Below are 19,405 nucleotides of genomic sequence, written 5' to 3'. Positions count from 1 at the left end.
ACCAGGCACCACCTGCCACTCCTACGCAGCAGCCGCATCGTTCCCTCGGGCCTGTCAGACCACGGCCTGGCTTTTTGTGAACTGAGCCTGCCAGGGAGAACCTGCGCACGAGCGCCTTATTGGTGCTTCAACGTCAGCCTGCTTCAAGACTCTTACTTCCAGGACTGCTTTGCCAACTTTTGGCGGAGCTGGGAGGCCACAAGACCGAATTACTCCTCCTGGAAGCTATGGTGGGATGTGGGCAAGGTACAGATCCGGGCCTTTTGCCAGCAGTACACTCAGATGGCCACAAATGAACTGTGCTGCCATATCAGAGAGCTGGAGGAGGATGTAGTAAAGCTCGAGGCTGCCCTGCTGGCAGCCGGCAGTGATGCGGTGCTGTACGAGAGCCTCCGGTTCCGGAAGAAGTGTCTGCGTGACTTGGCGCAGAGTGCACCCCGTGGAGCGAGGCTCCACACCCACTGCCAAGAGCTGCCTGAAACGGATGCCCCGACCTGCTTCTTTTTCAACCTGGAGCGACGGCGGGCAGCAAGCAAAGTCTTAGATCACCTCAAGACCTCTGAGGGCCAGGTCATCACTGACCCAAGTGAAGTACATGAGCATGCTGTTGCTTTCTATCATGACCTGTTTGCGGCTGAGCCGTCCTGCCCTGACGCCGCACGGGAACTCCATGCGGGCCTGCCGCGCCTTGATGCCCTGGAGGCCGGCGAGCTTGAGCAGGAGTTGTCTCTGGTGGAGCTGGCAGCGGCCGCGGCTGGCCTTGCCTCCGGCAAAGCCCCAGGCCTCAATGGGTTACCTGCGGAGTTCTACAAGGCTTTCTGGCCCCTTCTCACCCCCTGCCTCCTGCGCATTTTCCAGGAGAGTCTTGCTGACAAGGTCTTGCCGATCAGTTGCCGCCGTGCAGTGCTCACGCTGCTGCCCAAGAAAGGAGACCTTGGCTGCATTAAGAACTGGCGGCCGGTCTCCCTGCTGTGCACAGATTACAAGATCCTGGCCAAAGCGCTGGCTACCCGCCTCCGCACTGTCATGGTCCCCGTCACTGGGCCTGAGCAGAGCTACTGCGTGTTAGGCAGAACCATCCAAGACAACCTGTTTCTGCTGTGCGACCTACTTACTGCCAGTGAACTCTTTGGCCTGGACGTTGGCCTTATCTCTCTGGACCAGGAGAAAGCCTTTGACCGGGTTGACCACGCCTACCTCTTTCAGACCTGGAGGCCTTTGGCTTTGGGCCCCTTTTCACCGGCGCACTCCAGGTCTTGTATCGAGACACTTCCAGCCTGCTCAAGGTGAACGGCGTGCTCTGTGCCCCGTTCCCCACACACAGAGACATCCGTCAGGGCTGCCCTGTCAGGCATGCTCTATGCCCTGGCCATTGAGCCACTGCTGCATGCGCTGCAGCGGCGCCTGAGCGGTGTGGCCTTGCCACCAGCCGTGGGCCCTTCCCTTGCCCCACCGCTGCAGCTCTCAGCATACGCAGACGACGTGACCATCTTCCTTAACACCCAGGAAGACGTGGAGGCCCTGACAGCCTGCCAGCGAGCCTATGAACGCGCCTCTTCGGCCCGTATCAACTGGGCCAAGAGTGATACCCTGCTGCTTGGAGAGTGGATCACCATGACCCACCCGGCTTGCCCGGGGGCCTCACCTGGCGCCACGAGGTCCTTAAGATCCTGGGTGTGTTCCTGGGACCACCGACCTTCATGGCGCGCAACTGGGACAGCCTTGAGGAAGGAGTGAAGGCCCGCCTACAAAGGTGGCACTGGCACCTACCCAGCCTCTCCTACCGTGGACGCGTCCTCATCGTGAACAACCTAGTGGCGGCGAGCCTGTGGCATCGGTGCGCCATACTCGATCCACTGGAGGACCTGCTCAAGAGACTCCAGCGCCTCCTGGTTGACTTCTTCTGGGACGGGTGCCACTGGCTCCCATGACCTGTCCTTTACCTACCTGTGACTGAGGGGGGCCAGAGTTTGGTTGACCTGGCGAGCAGGGTGGTCGCCTTCCGCCTCCAGCGACTCCTGTACAGCGAGGAGCGCCCACCTTGGCAACACCTGGCATGCCAGTTTCTGCAGAGGGTGGGGGCCCTCGGCTTTGACCAGGAGCTCTTCCTGCTGGACCTTACACTTTTGAACTGGGCGGTGCTTCCAGCCTTTTACCATAGCATGGTACGAGCCTGGCAAGTCACTTTCCACCTCCAATCCCAGGCCCATCACCTCCAGTTCCCGCAGTTGCTGGGGGAACCCTAGCGGCTGAGAAGGGCCCCGTGTGCCTGGCCAACTTTGTAATGGGTCAGGCCAAGTTGGCCGTCCTCAAGAGCCGCCGGAACCGGCTCAGATGATGCCCTGCAGCTTTTCTGCCTCCTGGTGCAGGCGCGCCTCTCGCTGGAATTTGAGCATGCTGTGCTCCGGCGGGCAGTGCCCACCTTTGAGACGCGCTGGGCCCTTGAGGGAGCACTGTGCCAGGTGGAGGACGGCCGTCTCAAATACGCGCTCTGATGTCATGATCGGTCTGGGCGACCGGGCTGGTTCGGTGTCGAACTGCGACTTCCAGCTCGTGCCGCATCCTGGACCCTCACCAGGCTGCTTTTTTGCTTTCTTTTTGTGTGGAAGTTGAAGGTTTTGTTACGTGTATGATGGGATGGAGCAGGGTCTGAATAGTTTATGACTGTGTGGCCGGCACGCCAACCACATAATTAGCATGTAAGACACGACGTGAAATGCAGCGAAGGTGTCTGTCATGGTGTGATGTGTTGGTTGGTTTGGTTTGGTTTGGTAGTAAGTTGTTTGTGTTTTTGCTTTGTAAGCGGCCACCATTGTTGTATACCTGAACCCCCTTAATAAAGTAATTAAAAAGTCAAAAGTCCTTCTTTCCTTTCCTTCCCTTCCCCCCTCCCATCTTGAAGCCAGCACCAGAGCTGAGAGAGCACATGGCTAGGGAAAAGAGGCAGCAGACATGCAGCCTCTCTTCCCTGGACCAGCTCTAAAGTGGAGCTCAGTTGTCCCCCCCTCCCCCCATGCCCCAACCAAACAGTGAACGTCTGTTGGGTTGGGGGCAGGGGGGTTGCTGTAACTCATGATGCTTTCTATGAAGTGCTATGAGTTACAGTGGGGAGCTACACATCTGTCAGCACCCCTTATGGCTACCTAACTTCATTAAAATCTAAAATAAAGGCACCTCCATGTCTTATATACAACTGAGGACTTTGTTTTATGGAGAGAAATTCCAAATCCAATCCAACGGAAACCAAGAGAGAACAACACCTTGTTCTGGAAGAACACATCTCTAGTTGTGCAAGCTATATACAGCTTGAGAGAGACTTATAATTTGGAACAAGGAAGACAATTCCCTCCTTGGAAGGACAAAAAATCCCAAAGAAACACAATGCTCCTCTTGTGGGCTTCCTAATCCCAGGGTTTATCTCCCCCCCATCCCCAACAGGAAAGAACTACTAAATCATTTGCCGTGCTATCAAGACTTCTCATAAGATTTCCCAGCCAGCTACCAACCTTATTTGATTACAATTAACTATATGCCAGTAAGTTCACTGCCAATAATGACAGGTTGTGCTTTGTACATTTTTGTAAGCCTGTAGCAACAGACCCATGGTTCATTTAAGTCCAGTATTCTATCTCTGACAGTCACCTACACAACAGAAGATGTGGAATAAACCTGCCCCATGGAGGTCCTCAATCATTGGCTATGGCTTAAATATTGAAGCATTAGGTTCTATATCACATCTAAACGCGTTGGGTTTTACCTGTTATAACTGTGGTTAGTAGCATCTATCTACACGGCCAATCCTACATTGAACCTTGCCGTGTATTTGGCCTCAGTGATAGCCACTAAAAACAAATTCTAGTCTAATTATCAATTTTCCGCCTTTCAAATTAGATTTCATAGATTTCATAGACATTAGGGCTGGAAGAGACCTCGGAAGATCATCAAGTTCAGCCGCCCGCCCAAAGGGCAGGAAGTCAGCTGGGGCCATAGGATCCCAGCAGGATCAGCATCCAATTTGCTCTTGAAGGTGTTCAATGTAGTTGTTTGAACAACCTCTGATGGCAGGCTATTTCAGACCCTGGGAGCTTGGACAGTAAAGAAATTCTTTCTTATGTCCAGCCTGAAACATTCTCGCAGTACTTTATAACCATTCAAACTCGTCATCCCTTGGGGTTCTCTGGTGAAAAAATGTTCCCCCAGATACTGGTGGTCACCCGATAAACTTATAGGTGGCCATCAGATCACCCCTGAGCCTGTGCTTTTCCAGGCTAAAGAGCCTCATGGCTCTCAGCCTTTTTGAATTGTGGGGCCCAAAACTGGACGCAGTACTCCAGCTGTGGCCTCACCAAGGCCGAGTACAAGGGGAGAATGATGTCCCAGGATTTGCTTGAGAAGTATCTATGGATGCAAGCCAGTGTTTTGGTCACTGTACTAGCCGCAGCATTGCACTGCAGGCTCATGTTCATCCTGTGGTCGGTGAGGACCCCCAAGTCTTTTTGTTCTGTAGTGCTAGCCGGTATAGCACTGCCAAGTCTATAAGGATGCTGCAGGTTTTTCCTTCCAAGGTGGAGAACCTTGCATTTTTTGGTGTTAAACACCATCAGGTTCTCATCTGACTATCTGCTGAGCCTGTCCAGGTCAGCCTGGATCGCCCTCCTGTCTTCAGGTGTGGATGCTTTGCCCCAGGCTTTGGTGTCATCAGCAAACTTGGCAAGTCTACTTCTGACTTCAATGTCCACTTCATTAATGAAGATGTTGAACAATATGGGTCCAAGGACAGAGCCTTGGGGGACCCCCACTGGTCACAGGGCACCATGACAATTGACTTCTGTCAATTACCACCCTCTGGTCTGACCACGGAGCCAATTTCCCAGCCAGCGGATCGTGGTGGGCCCAAGGCCACAATTGGCCAGTTTTGCCAAAAGGCGATCATGGGATACCAGATCGAAGGCTTTTTTTGAAATCAAGATATATGACATCAATCTCTTCTCCCTTGTCCAGGTGATAGGTCACCTGGTTATAAAAGGAGATTGGTCAAGCAAGACCTACCCACAACAAACCCGTGCTGGCTATCCCTCAGGATGTGGGCATCGGCCAGTCCATTAAGACCTCTTTAATAAACTTTTCTAACACCTTCTGCAGGATAGAGGTCAGGCTGATGGTCTATAGTTTGCCAGACCCACTTTCCTCCCTTTCTTGAAGATAGGCACCATATTGGCCTTCTTCCAGTCTTGGAGCACTACACCAGAGTGCCAGGAGTTCTCAAAGATCCATGCCAGGGGCTGGGCTATGATGTTCGCCAGCTCCCTGGTGGGTAGATTGTCAGGGCCAGCTGACTTGAAGGTATCCAGCCTCTCAAGGTGTTCCTTCATGAGGTCAGCATTCATGGAGGGTGTGAGGGAGAGAAGGAGACGGTGGGCTCTAAGGCTACCCGCCCCAACACAATCACACTAATCCCGCGCACACCGGCCCAAAGCGCTGGGCAGGAACTCACCTCTTCCAGGTGCACGGAGGATGGAGGAGCCGGGCTGGCCAGGGGCAGCATAAAGGAGCCGCCAACGCTGGCAAGCAAGGTGGCGGAAATGGAAGAAGGCAGCGGAGGAGCCGAAACCAGCGAGAGCACCCTCAAGCGGATGCGAGCCGTCCTGAGACGCGGCAGGACCTTCTGGGGTAGGGGTAAGCCCCAGCAGGGCTTTGGAGCCCGGGCAGCCAGCCCAGAGAGGCCGTGGACTGTCTGACGCCACCAGGAGCGGCTGGGACCCGGCAGGAGCCAGGTACTGTATAAACTGTACTATAGGGACAATCACTGACGGTGAAACCTTCACTCCTGTAATTAGGGGCTGAGTGGCCTCAGGAGGCCCTAGTGAGGCCTGAAGAGCTCATTGAGAGTTTAGGAAAGGGTTCCAACCCCATGGCATACAGGGGAATATAGGGGGACGTCTGCTGAGGATCAAAGCAGCTTCCCTGCTCTCGTGAACCCCTGGCTGTAACCTTTTATGTTGACCTTTGCATTTCTCTTATGGACGTTTTGAGGGATACCCGACGAAATAGGCAGTCACCATACGGTGGAATGGGCGAGGGTGTAGGGGTGCCGGACCCCTCATTAGCACAGGACCCGCGAGAAGCTCAGGAGTCTCATATTCGGATGACACGCGCCGGACCATCTGGTATCATCATCAAAGTTGTGGCAGGCGAGGCCGGTGTCATCATCAAAGTCGTGGCAGGCGAGGCAAGCGCGTGCAAAACGTCCAACAGCAGGTGAGCCACTCCTTGGCGACAAGTGAGCAGTCCTGATGCGGAGAGATGGTAGTGACTTAACGCGCACTCCCCGACAGAGGGCAGAGGATCTCCCTCACCCAGACCTCCCGGTCCCGTAGTGGGCATAAGCGTCCCATGGGACTGATGAAAGACTGATGCAAAGTACCCATCTAATAGGTTGGCTTTTTCCTGGGTGTCAGTTGTCAGTTGTCCAATCTGGTTCAGCAGGGATCCAAAGTTGCCCTTGCTTTTCCTCCGGCTCCCCACATATCTGAAAAAGGACTTTTTATTGTCCTTGATACTCAAAGCTGGTTGGAGCCTTGGCTTTCTTGGTTTGCTCCCTGCAGGACTGGACCAGTGCAGAATATTCCTCCTTGGAGGTGAATCCCATCTTCCATTCTTTGTAGGCCTTTATTTTTAGCCTTAGGAGGTCTGCTAGATCCCTGGAGAGCCAGGGGGCCTGCTTTGCCCTCTTCTTGCCTTTCCTCTGAGAGGGAATAGACTTAGTTTATGCATTGGGGATTGCTCCCTTGAGGAACAACCACTCTTCCTGAACTCCCCTCTCCCTGGGGTCATGGTCCCTTAGGGCCTCACTGACAAGCCTCCTGAGCTTGTCAAATCGGCTTTCCTGAAGGACTTCAGTGTTGCTGACTGACTTACTAGCTTTACGGTGGATAGTGAAGGTCATGAGCTCATGGCTGCACACTGGTCACCAATATCAGCTTGCAGGGACGTGTAGCTTTCCTTAACATAGCAAGCTACACCCGTGCCCCTTTTATCTACTCAGTCTCTTCTGTACAGGGTATAAGCCATCTATACCTGTGACCCAGTCATGGGTGGAGTCCCACCAGGTCTCTGTCATCCCTATGACGTCGTAATTATTTGTGTTTAGCAGGAGGACGAGTTCCTCCTGCTTATTCCCCAAGCTCCTGGCATTTGTGTACAGGCAGGCAAGTGTCTCCTTGGAGGCTCTTGCCTTGCCCACAGGTTGTACCAGGTCTGGGCTCCCTTAAGTGCCTTGGCCGGCTGGCTAAGATCTGGTGGGGCAGGGGCCTTGGTGCAGTGGGCCTTAGGGCCCTTGACCATCTTGGTGCATTCCCTTGGCTGGACAGAATGGGAGGTCCCAGAGTCCTCCCTTGTCCTGGAGGGAGACTGTGGTCTACCCTCCAGCTCCTGGGGGAGAAGGGCCTGGCAGCAGTCAGGAGAGTCTATCTCCTGCTCACAGTCCCTGATGGCATGCAGTCTCTGCACTGTGGCCTAGAGCTCTTCCAGCTGGCGCGCCAGAGACACCAGTAGGGAGCAGACCTCACAAGGGGAGGTAGCCATGCTCCCGAGCCCCAGAGCCTGAAAAAGGGACAGGCAGCTCCTGCAGCCAAGCCAGGGTCTCTGTCTGGGTGGCCATCTCTGAGGTGCCAGAGGGGTGGCCACAGACCCCGAGGGGCCTTTGGGGTGTGGCAAGTGCCCATCTGCAGTAGGCTGGGCTTGAGTCTGCAGGGCCTCGTGCCCTCCTGCGCACCCTCCTGCGTGAACTCTGCATTAACTCATGTACCAGCAGACAAGCGTGCCTGTTTGTGCGGCCTGTTCATGTGGCTCCCTGGGGGGCTGCCCAGCTCCCACTCAGCCGCCTCCTCCCACTCTCTAAGGGTTAATCCCATCCCACCATGGGCCCCGCTTACCTCAAGCTTAAGGAGCTCTGAAGCTGCTGGGGGTCTCTGGGGGGCTTCAGGGGAGTGGGGGTGCAGCGAGCTTTCACCCATGTGTCTCTCGCTACTCCCAGAACCTAACTGAGGCTTTTTTGCTGTTGGCTGGCCCTTTTAAACTGTGCGCATGCATAGTGGGCCTGCCATCAGTGGAGGCTGCTCTCGGGCTAGGGGGGACCCTGCCTGGGATTTAGGGGACCCTGCCCCATTGGAGACAGACCAGTAATTTTCCTCCCCCTACCTCTCTCTCTCCCTGTGGGGCTGGGCCAAGTAGGGGCCTGGGCAGGGTTAGACCCAGCCCAGCTCCCACTCAGCTGCCTCCTCCCACTCTCTAGGGGTAAAACCCCTCCCACGGCAGGCCACGCTTACCTCCGGCTGTGCTGGGGGTCGGCAGGGGGCTCCGCGGCTGCTGGGAGCTTCAGGGGAGCAGGGGCACAGTGAGCTTTCACCCACGCATCTCTCGCCACTCCCGGAGCTAACTGATTAATTAATTGGATCTCCCTGTCTCCCAACAAGAGGGTAACTCCTGATCTACATGCCATTTTGCTTTTCTCTGGATATTTAGTAGCTTTTAACAGCATAACAGAATGTCTATATTTAGTGTGTAGTGAAGTCTGGCAGTAGGAGTCTATCTCCTGCTCACAGTCCCTGATGGCACGCAGTCTCTGCATTGTGGCCTGGAGCTCCTCCAGCTGGCACGCCAGAGACCCTAGTAGGGAGCAGACCCCACAAGGGGAGGTAGCCATGCTCCCAGGCCCCAGAGCCTGAAAAAGGCTCCAACATGGTACATTTCATTACCCCTCTCATAAAACTTATGGAAAATGGCCTTCGTGAAGCAACTGAAAGAAAAAGCAACTAAAATTACATTTGTACTTTTATGCTTTTTACTTTTGAAGCCTATTAAGTCATTTTTATAGATCCTAAAGAAAGTCATGCTAAAGTGTGTTTTGAAAGGTCATGAAAGCCATCAGATGTCACTACAACTAGTAGTAATTTGACAGGTGCCAGCCAAGATGCACCTTGATTCATGAAAGCACTTCATCAGATACCTAACTGTAAGTCTGTGTGTTAGTCTCTTTGAAGTCCACGACTGCTCATACAGTTCATAAGACACATTCTTAAGAACCTTGCTGAACTACAACCTTAAGAAGATTCTAATTAAAGTCCTAATATCTGATTAGAAGAAAATTAGAAATCTAACTGTGTGAAATGTGTTAAATATTTCATTTATTTCTCTAAATATTAATCCCAAGACTACCAAAATACAGTATGATTTAAATTTTATCAGACAAGGATGTTATGCTTATTTATTTTGCTGAAGTGTAATTTACATACCTGAAGTTAAAACTGGCTATCAGCTTTCGCTAATTTAGGTTTGACTTCCTCCTTTTCTAAGCCCTGGAGACACCCAAGATTTCCTTTAAAAAGAAGGAAATTAGTTATGACTAGGAAGCACTAACTAAATTCTGAGCACATAACTCCTGTTTTCCACTTGTGTCATTAATTTCCATTATCATGCTGCCTAGCTGCCAAGGTAAGCAAGTAATCCTGTTTTCACATGTGATGGGTTTTCTTGTTTTGTCTGCATACTAAGATTAACTACCTCATTTAAATGTTTTTGATGACTTCAAGGATGAACAAGCATAGTATAATACGGGCAACATCAAAATAATCTGTACAGTGGAAATTACTTTTAACTAGATGATACAAATAAGCATGTTTTAGAGACACGGTAAATACCAAAAAAGTAGTTCTCCAAAATATTTCAGATAAATATATTTACACAAATTAAATTTGTGTGTGCCCAGTAAAACTACTATAACTACTACTATAAAATAAGTAATTTGTATAGGCCTGTTTAATTTAATAAAATAAAATATATCACCAATAAAAGATATCACTAAAAAACCCTTGCTTCTCTCATTTAATTTAAATGACGAGATGAACTTTTATGAGGTAAAAGCAAAAGGAAGTTAGAAAATAAATTGATCCATTAGTAACCTGGGCTGCTGTTCATTAACAATAATATATCATCATTATTTTAGTTCTTGGATACATTACACTTCAGCAAAACAAAAATAAAATCTTTGTCTCATAAAATGTGAATTATTCTGACAATTTTGCTTCTCTAACTATTAAATAAAAGAAAAATGATTCAATTCTTGAAAGAAAAAAATATTTTTCACAACATTTTTGTGTGCTAATTATGTACACAACAAATATATGCAGCTGCAATGATCCCTGGTAAATATTGTATTTATGGTGTGATTAATAAGGTAATCTCACTATAAACCACAATGTACCACATGTGCAAGTAATTTATGTCACAACAAAATGACAAACCAGACACTAATATGTTCCACATATAATATAGAACAGCTTTGTGGCTGGTTTGTATACTGCTTTAACTTGAGTGTGTGTCACTGAAGTGATGTTAGGGATATTGATCAGCCTAGCCCCAGTGCTGTCAGGAACTTTGAGAAGGCAGGCCACACATGCAGGCCCATCAACAGTTCTCTGTGGCAAGTGTCCTGGTTCCTAACCATGTTTTTTGGCTTACTTCTGGACTTTGGATTTTCCTGGAGCAATGTTTTCTGGCACCTGACTCCAGTTTGGCTCTTTCTTCTGACTTCACCAGAAGTACTGTCCCCCAGGTTGTTACCTGGCCTTTGATCCCCTGGATCCTGACCTGGGACTGTGTTGCGGATCCTGCTTCTGGATTTCCCCCTAGTTTTGGTATATGGCCTATGCTGAAGTCCCTTACAGGTGGGAGCTTGAGATCAAGGAGCCACACCCTGATCTAGAGCTCTAAACACCCATGCACAGGCCAGCTGCATGTGTACCCTTTAAACATGCTGGTGGGAAGGCCCTGAGATGGGGATTTTCTGCCAGGGCCCTACGATAGAGTCCTTTTAATTTATATTCTCAGCACTGCAAACTGCACTTTTTCACTTATGTATTTACTAACCAATTGTCTGTCAAGAATGATTGGGGCAGGGAGCAGTGCAGGCAGGGACAGAGGCCTGCATGCAGTCCCTCCCTCCCCTCCACCTTTGGGACCAAGCCCACTCCCCCTTTCCACCCCCCTCTGCCTCAGCCCCCACCTCCGTGTCCTCTCTGTCTTTGCTGTCATGGAGACGCTCCGCCATGGTGCTGCCACCTGCAGTCCAAATGCGCTTGCAGCACTCTGTTGGGTTCCCAAACAGCCAGTCAGAGTGTGAATAAAGCATTACGGACAGACAAACAGACAGACAATGGCTTTTATAATATTAGAATTATAGACACTGAGTAATTTTAAGCTATGATGACCGTCTCTTGGGTAGGGTGTCATATATATTGAATATATACAGAAACCAACCAACCAACCAATGAACAACTAGGTCAAAACCATAAGTTTCATTTACTGAGAATGATCAATTATAGTTTACTTCTGGCTTCCCTATATTATACTAGTACTATGCAACAATTCTAAATGGATGGAAATGTATGCATTTTGTTTGTTCAAAATGTTATGTTTTTACTTGTTATAGATTTAGCTCTTATCTTAAAAGCCAGTGGCTGTTATTCATATCAAATAATAAATTTGCATACCTTGTGTACAAGATTTTGAAATAGTTTGTTTCTCTAGCTGCTTACTTGTTTGTGTTCATTTCACCCTTACCAAGCCAAATTCAAAGTACGTTGCTCAAAGTAATGAATAAATACTTGAAAACCAACTAAAAATTAATTTGACTAAAACAGTGGGAATTTTCCACATTAAAAAGAGATAGCTCAGTAAAGAAAAATAATACCTTATTCATTTACAGACTTTCAGGTTATTAATTACTTGATTCATTTGAGATCAAAAGAAATAATAACGGATCACGCACATCTCCAAGAGGTTTTTTGTTTAAGAAAGGAGCTTTCTTCCTTTTAAAAGGGGCAAAACATTTTCACTGGTTGAACAGGGTTTGACATGTCCCATTCAAAAACAACTATTAAAATGTGTATTTTGTTTCTTTAAAAAGACCAGAATCCAAACAGTAGTATTACTTTGTCTGTAGTTTCTACCAACATAAACACATCTGCTGTTAAGGGAGAAATATTCAACAACCTGTCAGGAATGATAAACATGGCAAGTTCTTATGAATGTCCTATAACAGGAAGATAGCTATTTCATGTGATTTGCAAGTGTATGCTTGATGTGTAAATGATCTTAAAATTTAAATGTGAAAATTTCCCCATAGCATTCAAATGGGATAACCACAAACTGCTCATATATTCTAAAAATCAGAGACTTTTTACATTTTTATGTAAATAAACTATGTCCCCATTTTTAAAAAATTAATTTTAATGCTAGATAGATTCAAAAAGCAAACTGGATTTTAGGGTATTTGTTTGCTGTGGACATGCAGAATAAAATATACAGGAATGCTTAAGGGACCTTGATTCTAAAAATGCCTGAAGTGATTTAGGTGCCAAAGTTACTTAGGCATTTTTGAAAATTTTAACCCCTATCCTCACAGAAACAATCAAGCCACTTAAGCTAAGAAACTAAGAAAATGAGAGGATGGATGATAATTTTAATTCTGAATTTTTGTATTCTATTATTATGGAATTCAGGGTATTCTAACCATTACATGTACACATACAGATGCACTCTCCTTGTAAGTTTAATAGCATGCCACCTATCACCTACTAATAGGCAGCCTTTTTGGAACCCGGGTGTTCCAAAGTCTAACACACTTATCAAATGTTTTGCCATTTACTGAAATGTTTCTCTTTGGCCTAGAGAAAATACTACAAACAGTATAAACTCTCTTATAGTACTGAACCCTTCCTGGTCCCAGCTGGGTATAATACAACCTCAATTATGTAAAGACTTGGGGGAGGATTGTGGGGAGAGTCACTTGAAACCTTTGAATTTGACAAGCAGTGAAAGAAGTTCAGCTTTGAAGTGTGCACTAAGTAGGGGTCAAGAGACCTTCAAAGTCTGCTGAACTGGATCCTTCAATTAGACAGCGTCGGTAAGGCAGAACAGGACTAGGGCATTATGTGTTTAATGGAGGCCCAAAGCTAAAGAGCATTAGCTAAACTGCCTTAGTCTTATGGAACCAGATGTTATCCAATCCTCACTTCTTTGAAAGCCTGTGAAAATTAGGTATATGAACATGTTTTTGTTGACTGGGATTTGGATAATAAAGTTCAGATAACAGTGGCTGCACTGTACTGGGCGAATAACCTTATGCATTTTGTTACTTCCGCTTTAACTCTTCAGCTCTTGTTTTCAAATCTCAGAAGAGACTTAGTTTAGGTTTGCTTCAGTCTAAGAAGCAAGCTAAACCTTAACTCCATATTACCTTGAAAGACTTAAACTTCCCCCTTCTGTTAACACTGCAGCTAGCTGGTGTTTACTGCAGTTTAGTTCTTACTAAAGTTCAATTCACTTAGACTGCAATTTGAATTTTTGATTTTTAACTGTGCATATTTCAAATATTGTCTGAAATACTGAGTAAAATGTTCTGAATTACTCGGCTCATTGTGACAGTTCTGTTTGTAACTTTCAGCTCATATACTAGAAAACCATGTGCAACAGGACTTAACCATGCAGTCATTATTCACCCAAATCCCCATTCTGTCCTTGGTAGGAGTTTGTCCAAGTAAAGATTTAAGGACAGTCTCCACAGGGCAAACAGTGAAAAAGTTTAAAGGTCTTTGACCACTGCCTGTTTTCAAAATAAGTAGAGCTTTCAGCATGCATTCGTTTCTTAACTGTAAAGTGCATATATGAGATGTTCCTTTATTTAACTGTACTGTACTTTTTTCTACTGGCATTTTAAAAATGCTAAAAAAAAATGAGACGTCATTTGGAAAAGATGTACTAAATATGAAGTAAACCAGTCTGATAAAAGGTAAAAACCAATGAGGTAATTAAAACCAACTTCAAACTTTGATTAGGATTAAAACCAACCTCAACTTTGATTAGGATATCTGCCTTACCCAGCCCACAAGGATATGACCAACATGCTCAGTAGATCCATCAGGTTTTCTGATCTCCTGAAGCCTCCTTAGAAGATCTGATCAAAATAGAATAGGAAGGAAAACTCACTTGCTGAACAAGATGAATATAAATAAATGTAATTTAATCATTTAACAGAGTTATACCTTCGTGCAGAGGGATTAAAGAGTCCAGTGTTCCAAATATTTGGTTTAACTCTTGCTCTGTCATTATGCAGAGTTTTAGCATGGGGTCATGATAAGCCTGCAAACAAACCAACCAGTCAGTCAGAAAGAATTAGCATATATTTGATATCTGAGAAATTAGAGAGCATTTAAATCCTTCCATAACTTAAAAAAGGCTGAAGGTATTTTATTCATGTTTTCACAATCTCACACTGTGTTAAAGTTCAATTACATAAAATTAAGTCCCAAAATTGAAAATTTCAGAACTTTATGAATATAAACGTCCATAGGCAGCAGTTATTATAAACGGTGGGGAGGCAGTTAAAGGGCAAAATAGCTGAATAAATTATTTGTATAAATACCCTTTTTGCCAACTTCAAGTCTTCTATCAAGTCTTCTTCTCCCTGGGCAAGTTCAAAGATAGCCTATAGGGAAACAGACATATATTATTTAAACTGACTGAAAAATTGCTGTTACTTGCTAAATCTGATAGGAGACTTAATCTAAACTTAATCTGATATTTATAAAACCATTCAATTGCTAAGTATTACCTTAAAAATCATGACCTTGAAATGCTTCTTTATTTCAGAAAATAAATGTTTTATGAGAAGTGAAATTTTTGGCCTGACATATTTCTGATCTAGAAGTCACTCTTATGTATTATATTTTAATAAAACTGAAATCTCTTAACTAATTTTGGTAAAATAAAGACTGTTTATGAAATATGTACACAAGTATCTTTTTAATAAATGTAACATTTGTCAAATGTAACATTTGTTTAACACAGCAACTATTTGAATATCCTTTAAAATGTTAATATATTACAATACTTTTAATTTTGTTTAATTTTTTTCTCTTGTGGGGAAATGCAGCACTTTGGTGGAACCTCTGCCTCATGCCAGCCATTTTTACTGAAGGGAGTTCTGTATTTTATTAGAACTCAGATCAAAGCTTAGCACACTTTCAGCATGGTACCTTACCAATCATACTTTTTAAATGATAAATCATACTTTACATGATCTAGTTTTGATCAAGCATCGCAAATGAGCACATTTTGATTAATTAAAATTATTCATATTAAATACCAAGATTTTAAGAATGTTTTTAAAGGTTCCATGTTCAAGATCATCAACTGGTGTAAATGGCTCAGCCATTTACATGAACTGAGGCTCTGACCTCATATTATATACATAGTGTTTGTCACAAAAGGCACATGACAGCCACAAGGCTGCACTATCATCTGCAGAGCATATCCATTATCACTCCATGACTTATGAGACGGCATTCCTTCTCCACAGAAACATAATTTGTACCATATCTGGCAGGACTTGGGAGCTCCTCCTTATCTTTGTGAAATTGAATCTGGCCTCAGCTATCTGTCATCTCTTAGGTGGACTAGAACTATGCAATATACCTGGGCAGGGAACCTCTGGAAACTCCAACTGGTTACACAATGCTGCAGCATACCTGAGAAAAACAGGGTATTGCAAGCATATCCTATCTGACCTCTACTCTCTAATGCTGAATTACATTTCAATCATCTTAAATGCTTGAGTGACCTCTTAGAAAAGTCTCAGGTCATAATTTCCAAGTAGCCTGGGGTCTAGGTAACTAAACAACCAAGCAACGTTTCAGGAAAAAGACTAGCAGATAATTTTACTCCTCTGGCACAACAGAACTTTTCACAATAAAGATATTGTGCTTGTCAACACAGGAAAGAGCTTCCTCAGTGATTTGTCCAAGATTGTAAAATGAATGTACACAAGAACTGAGGACCACCCCAAAGATGCATTTGTGACACTTGTGTTCTATAGAACAGATAGTACAATGTATGTGTGCCAGTTTATGTATACAATTCCCAAACAAGCCATTCATTTGCACACATCCCTTCCCCTTTGGGCAGGGTTAGAGAACAAATACATAACAGACAGATGTCACATTGCTTAATGAACAACTGGAAGGCAAGCAAGTATACTGGTGAAGAAGAACATGTTAAAAAATCTACATAAAACACCAAAATCCTGTGATTTTTTTTATATAGCTCATGTAAATGGGCTGTATACAAGGTGACCTCCAAGATTTCACCCTAAATCAGGAATGAATACTGTATTGTGTTATGCAAACAAATTTGCGTAATATATTTTTCAGCAAGTTCCCTTCAAATTTCTCAATTTGAAAAGCTATTTCCTATGAATTTTTACACTGTGTTTAAATCTATAAGAGAACTTCTGTGACATTACTACTGCTATTTGATTTATGACTCACATAACCATTGCAGTGTTCTGGAAAGGTCTGTTACAAGCTTGCCTGACTGTACTGAAACTGTAGAACTGAAAATTCCCTGATATATAGAAATTCTCAAAGGTTTAGAGGCAGTGGGCCTACCACAATGACAATATTTGTAATTTAGCAGTGGAGCAGTGGAGTTGTTTTTAAGTAAATAGGTCTACAATGTATCTATAAGCTTATCATAAATAGGGGTGATTCCATTTTTCATTTCAATAACTTCTCTGCCATTAAGAAAAGGCAATTTAACCATATTAGCAAGGCTGAATTAGAACCTGTTTCTGTTCCCACTGAAGTCAATGGGGTTTTGCTATTGATTTTAATGGGAGTCACTTAGAATGTCTCTTGCACAGCCCGTGTTGTTAGTGCTAGAGTAGTGTTGCTTTTTTTATAGTGTTACATTTTATAATCTTATTTAATCTTTCCAGCAATGAAAAGCCACTGGAAAAATATTAATAATCATTCCCTGTATAGATATAAAAATGATTATGTCTATGTTATTAAAACTTTTACTAAGTTAGCATTGACCTTACAACAAAAGATCTTGGGAAAACAAATTAGTTATATATAAAACAAAACACTAAGGTAAAAAGAGACTAGAAATCAATTAGTTAATCATATAAGGATCTCTGCAATATAATGTTCAGTAAATCTAGAAGTGTTACCAGCTGCAGTATTAAATATTGTCTCAAAGTATAGCAGTTTCTGTAATGACAGCACTAATTAAAATTAAACTTGATTTAGTATTGAACAACAGCAAACATGCAACTACATAAAATCAGCGCTAATACTGCGTAGGAAGGAGGTATGTCCCTATTGCCTCAGATATGACCTTACCACAATGTCATTCAGCAATGGTTTCACAACAACTCCCATGAAAGACGACCCTTCACAATCAGTGACTAGGGGGATAATCTTAGGTGGTGGTTCTCATGACTGATTCTACTTCCCACAAACAGTGGGAAACAGCTGCACTATCCCAGCTTTGTGAAATCTCAGTATTCTCTACTGTAAAGCTCTGCAATGTGGATCTTTCGTTGTTTCTTGGTATTTCTATGAGTAGCAGCATTTTCTCCAGGGTTTATACAAGGCTGACCTCTCTAGAGTGCCATGCTTCTTTGGGCCTATTGTTCTCTGTCTGCAAGCCAAAAGCTATGGAGTGTACCACAATGCTTCACATGTTCTTCCACTCATCTTAAGTAAACTCTCAGGAGTTTGGAGCCTTGTTCCAAGGTCTACACCAGTGATATTCAACCAGGGTGCCATGAGATCCTTTAAAGGGTGTCACAGGGTGATGCTCAATATTAACACTATTGGGTATGATTTGCAAGATAAATCCAGAGTTTTCAAATAGGAATCCAAAGTGTCAAAAATACTGCGACCTGTTGTAGCTTTTCTGTATTGGTTGCAGCAGCAGAATGCCTGTATTATGCTTCCTCAGTTAAAAAAGCAAGTGAAATCTAAGAGGTGGCATTTTCTGAGGGGTGTCTTGAGGTTACACCAACAGAGAAGAGTGCAGCCCTTTTGCCATTTGGCCTTTTCTACCATCTGCATACATTACTCTTCTATTGAAAGTTCCTTGGAAATTGTGCTTTCCTATGTATCTGCATGACCTAGACTGAGCCTGATCCTTGCAGGAGCTTCTCAGCATTAACAGCAGTACAAATAAAACAATACACATACTAAACACCAAACTACCCAGACCATCCTGCAAAACTCTGATCTAAAATGTCTTAAAGCTATTATACATTAATTAATGAAGCATTTAAAACAACAACAACAACAATGATCTACTGTAGATTGATTATAAAGATTATTAGTGAAATTCTGATGTTATTGAAGTCAGCGGCAAAATACTCAACGACTTCCCTGAAGCCACTCTATAACTTCAAATACAGAGTTGGCATTCATTAGCGTTCCTAAATATTTTAGGCATAGCTGTCAAATTGGAAGCTTAGGAGGATTTTAAAAAATTGTACCTCTTGACGCTTGATTTCTTTGGATGTAAGCATCTGATTGACACAAACATCAAACGTCTCACTCCACAGTTTGCTGTCCCTCCTCTTTGTGTTAGCAGAAGGAACATTTCGAGACCACGGTCGTGGGGTGAATAGATCAGGGCGACTGTCATTCCGGAAGCTGATAGAACGCTAAGAGCAGTACATAAAAAACATAATTGTCATTGTTAAAGAGAGCAGTTTCATATTTACAAATTATTATCCAAGGCAAAACTCTATGTCCAAAGAAATTACATATTTAATAAAATAAAGCAAGTTAATTTAACTCTTAATTCCAGTTCTACCCAATTTTTGTTGGGTCTAATACTACTTTTTAGTATTAAGAGCATAAGAAATGTCATTTGAAAGCATCTTTGTGGTACATAGAGCCCTCAGTAAAGTTCAGCTATTGTTTTGCTTAACACTGATCAGTGCAATTTGCTCAAACTAGTTTTCCTTCCTTTTAGTTCCAAAGGAACTGCCCCAATATGCAACTCTCTGGGCGTATCTACACGTGCACTTTAAATACATAGTAGTCTATTCTACTGTGTATTAAAGCGGTGTGTAAAAAACTATGCTAATATGCAAATGCACAGTAGAATAGATTACTGCACATTAAGTATCACCTAAAAAGCATGTACATGCGCTACTGTACCTCATATCGGAGGTATTAAATTTAATGCTCGTTAGAAAAAGTGTACTAATTTATGTGTAGATGTGCCCTCTTGTTCAGGTTGTGTGCTGCATGAAGGTGGCATTAATCCCATAGAGAAAAGCTTCAAAGCTAGACATGACATTATACTTATTGGTTTATATCTTGAAACTTCTTAGTGAATATTTACACAGCAAATCATAAAATTATTTATGACCATACCTCAAGTTTACAAACAACCCAACTAAAAAGTACCGCATATATGGAGATAGCACTATATATCCACTAGAACCAATAAATTAAATTTCAGTGAACTGTATTGGAAATTTTCTACTGATTCCTGTTATCTT

At 44.3% G+C, this 19,405-nt stretch overlaps 1 protein-coding gene across 4 annotated transcripts in view; it reads right to left on the bottom strand.

The window, feature by feature from the left end:
• ARHGEF3 (Rho guanine nucleotide exchange factor 3) overlaps positions 1-19,405 on the bottom strand; it is a 285,137-nt gene that overhangs the window by 17,247 nt on the left and 248,485 nt on the right. For all 4 annotated transcript variants that reach the window (XM_019536899.1, XM_019536898.1, XM_019536902.1 and 1 more), the window contains 4 exons: positions 18,386-18,556; positions 14,483-14,545; positions 14,103-14,199; positions 13,938-14,014 (listed from right to left, as the gene is read on the bottom strand). In XM_019536899.1, coding sequence (XP_019392444.1) covers positions 13,938-14,014; positions 14,103-14,199; positions 14,483-14,545; positions 18,386-18,556 — 408 coding nt within the window. The remainder of the gene's footprint in view (positions 1-13,937; positions 14,015-14,102; positions 14,200-14,482; positions 14,546-18,385; positions 18,557-19,405) is intronic.

Source organism: Crocodylus porosus, unplaced genomic scaffold (genome assembly GCF_001723895.1).
Source record: "Crocodylus porosus isolate Cpor-Errol unplaced genomic scaffold, CroPor_comp1, whole genome shotgun sequence".
Classification (NCBI taxonomy): domain Eukaryota; kingdom Metazoa; phylum Chordata; order Crocodylia; family Crocodylidae; genus Crocodylus; species Crocodylus porosus.
The sequence above is the reverse complement of the archived record's forward strand: the minus strand, read 5'-3'. Positions and strand labels throughout refer to the sequence as shown.